Raw genomic sequence first — 1,486 nt, 5'->3', positions numbered from 1 at the left:
CTATCTCCCCTTCCGAGACAACACACAGACCATTTGTTCCCGCAGCTGCTTGGTTTTCATCCCGTAAACAACGGGGTTTAGCACGGAGGGGATGAGCACGTAGAGATTGGCCAGCAGTTTGTGAATGTGTTTAGGGATATTGAGGCCAAAGCGGTTGGTTAGGAAATTGAAAAAGGCTGGGACGTAAAATAAGAGGATGATACAGACGTGGGAGCCGCAGGTGCCGAGAGTTTTGCGCTGGGCGTCTTTGGTGGGCAGCTTGAAGACAGCCCTGAGGATCAGCACATAAGACACAGCGGTAAGGACAACATCTAATATAATGGTTGCAATTGGCACTGCTAAGCCATACCAGATATCTATGGATATATCCGCACAGGCCAGCCTGGCCACCCCGATGTGGTCACAGTAGGAATGCGGGATGATGTTGCTTGCGCAGAAGGGCAGACGTTTGAGAAGAAAAACAACAGGGACAATTACACAAAAGGTTCTTAGGACAACGGCCGTGGCTATTTTCCTGATCTTCTCGTTGGTGAGGATAATCGTGTACCTCAGCGGGTCGCAGACGGCGACGTACCGATCGAACCCCATGGCCAGCAGGACGGCCGACTCGACAGTAACCCCAAAGTGCAAAAAGAATGCCTGGGTGAGGCAGGCATTGAAGGAAATGTCCTTGGGTCCAAACCAGAAGATGGCCAGCGTGTTGGGCACTGTAGTGGTGGATAACAGTAAGTCGGCCACCGCCAGCATGGAGAAGAAAATGAACATTGGCTCGTGCAGCCTGCGCTGGGTGGCGATGAGCAGGAGGAGACCACAATTCCCCAGAACAGCCGCCGTGTACATCAGCGCGAAGGGGATGGAGATCCAGGGGTGCCAGGGCTCCAGGCCTGGGATGCCGACCAGGACGAAGGTGAGGTGACTGAACGTTGTTCTGTTGGGCGTGGCCATGGGGCGCTGAGGGCTCCGCTTGGGTGCTGGACCTGGCTGGAAGCAGAGACAAGGTCAGTGTCTGCTGGGCTCCCACTGCCTCACACTCACTTCTCACTTCCCGCTCACACACTGCGCCCGTGTGTATGAGAGCTGCACTCAGAGCTGGGCAGGGCCGAGCCGGAGCTGGAGCCGGATACAGGTACCTGTTAGGAGCTCGGAGGTCAGAGGTGACCACTCTACAAACGAGCCACAGAGCAGGCAGGGTCGGGCGGCGAGTCTCAGAGAGCCCAGCCCGTGTAGCCGGCCTCCCTCAGTTCTGGGACACACCTGGAAGCAACATTGGACTGTTCAGCTACTCGAGGTCTGTCAGGATTCATTGCCCCAGCTCTGGCCCTGCTCCCTGCTTTGCCACTGAGAGACGCTGAACCCCCCAGGAGCTGCCGAGCCCACGAACACAGCGGACAGTCAGACGTGTCTCAGTGCAGAAAGGGGCACTAATGGATTCGGAGCCTGGGACACAGGACTGGGCCCAGGATCCCAGTGGTGCCTGTACGGGCCC

General features: G+C 56.9%; 1 protein-coding gene across 1 annotated transcript; it reads right to left on the bottom strand.

Annotated features, from left to right (window-relative positions):
• Window positions 1-945, bottom strand: LOC102444908 (olfactory receptor 52B2-like). Its single transcript, XM_075932881.1, has one exon. The coding sequence runs from the start codon at window positions 943-945 to the stop codon at window positions 1-3; it is 945 nt and encodes a 314-aa protein (XP_075788996.1).
• Window positions 946-1,486: the final 541 nt, after the last annotated feature.

Source organism: Pelodiscus sinensis, chromosome 1 (genome assembly GCF_049634645.1).
Source record: "Pelodiscus sinensis isolate JC-2024 chromosome 1, ASM4963464v1, whole genome shotgun sequence".
Taxonomy (NCBI): domain Eukaryota; kingdom Metazoa; phylum Chordata; order Testudines; family Trionychidae; genus Pelodiscus; species Pelodiscus sinensis.
Note: the sequence above shows the minus strand (reverse complement) of the source record. Positions and strands in the feature narration are given on the sequence as shown.

Coding starts and splice junctions, on each gene's coding strand:
- LOC102444908 (XM_075932881.1), bottom strand. CDS start 945: ATGGCCACGCCCAACAGAACAACGTTCAGTCACCTCACCTTCGTCCTG.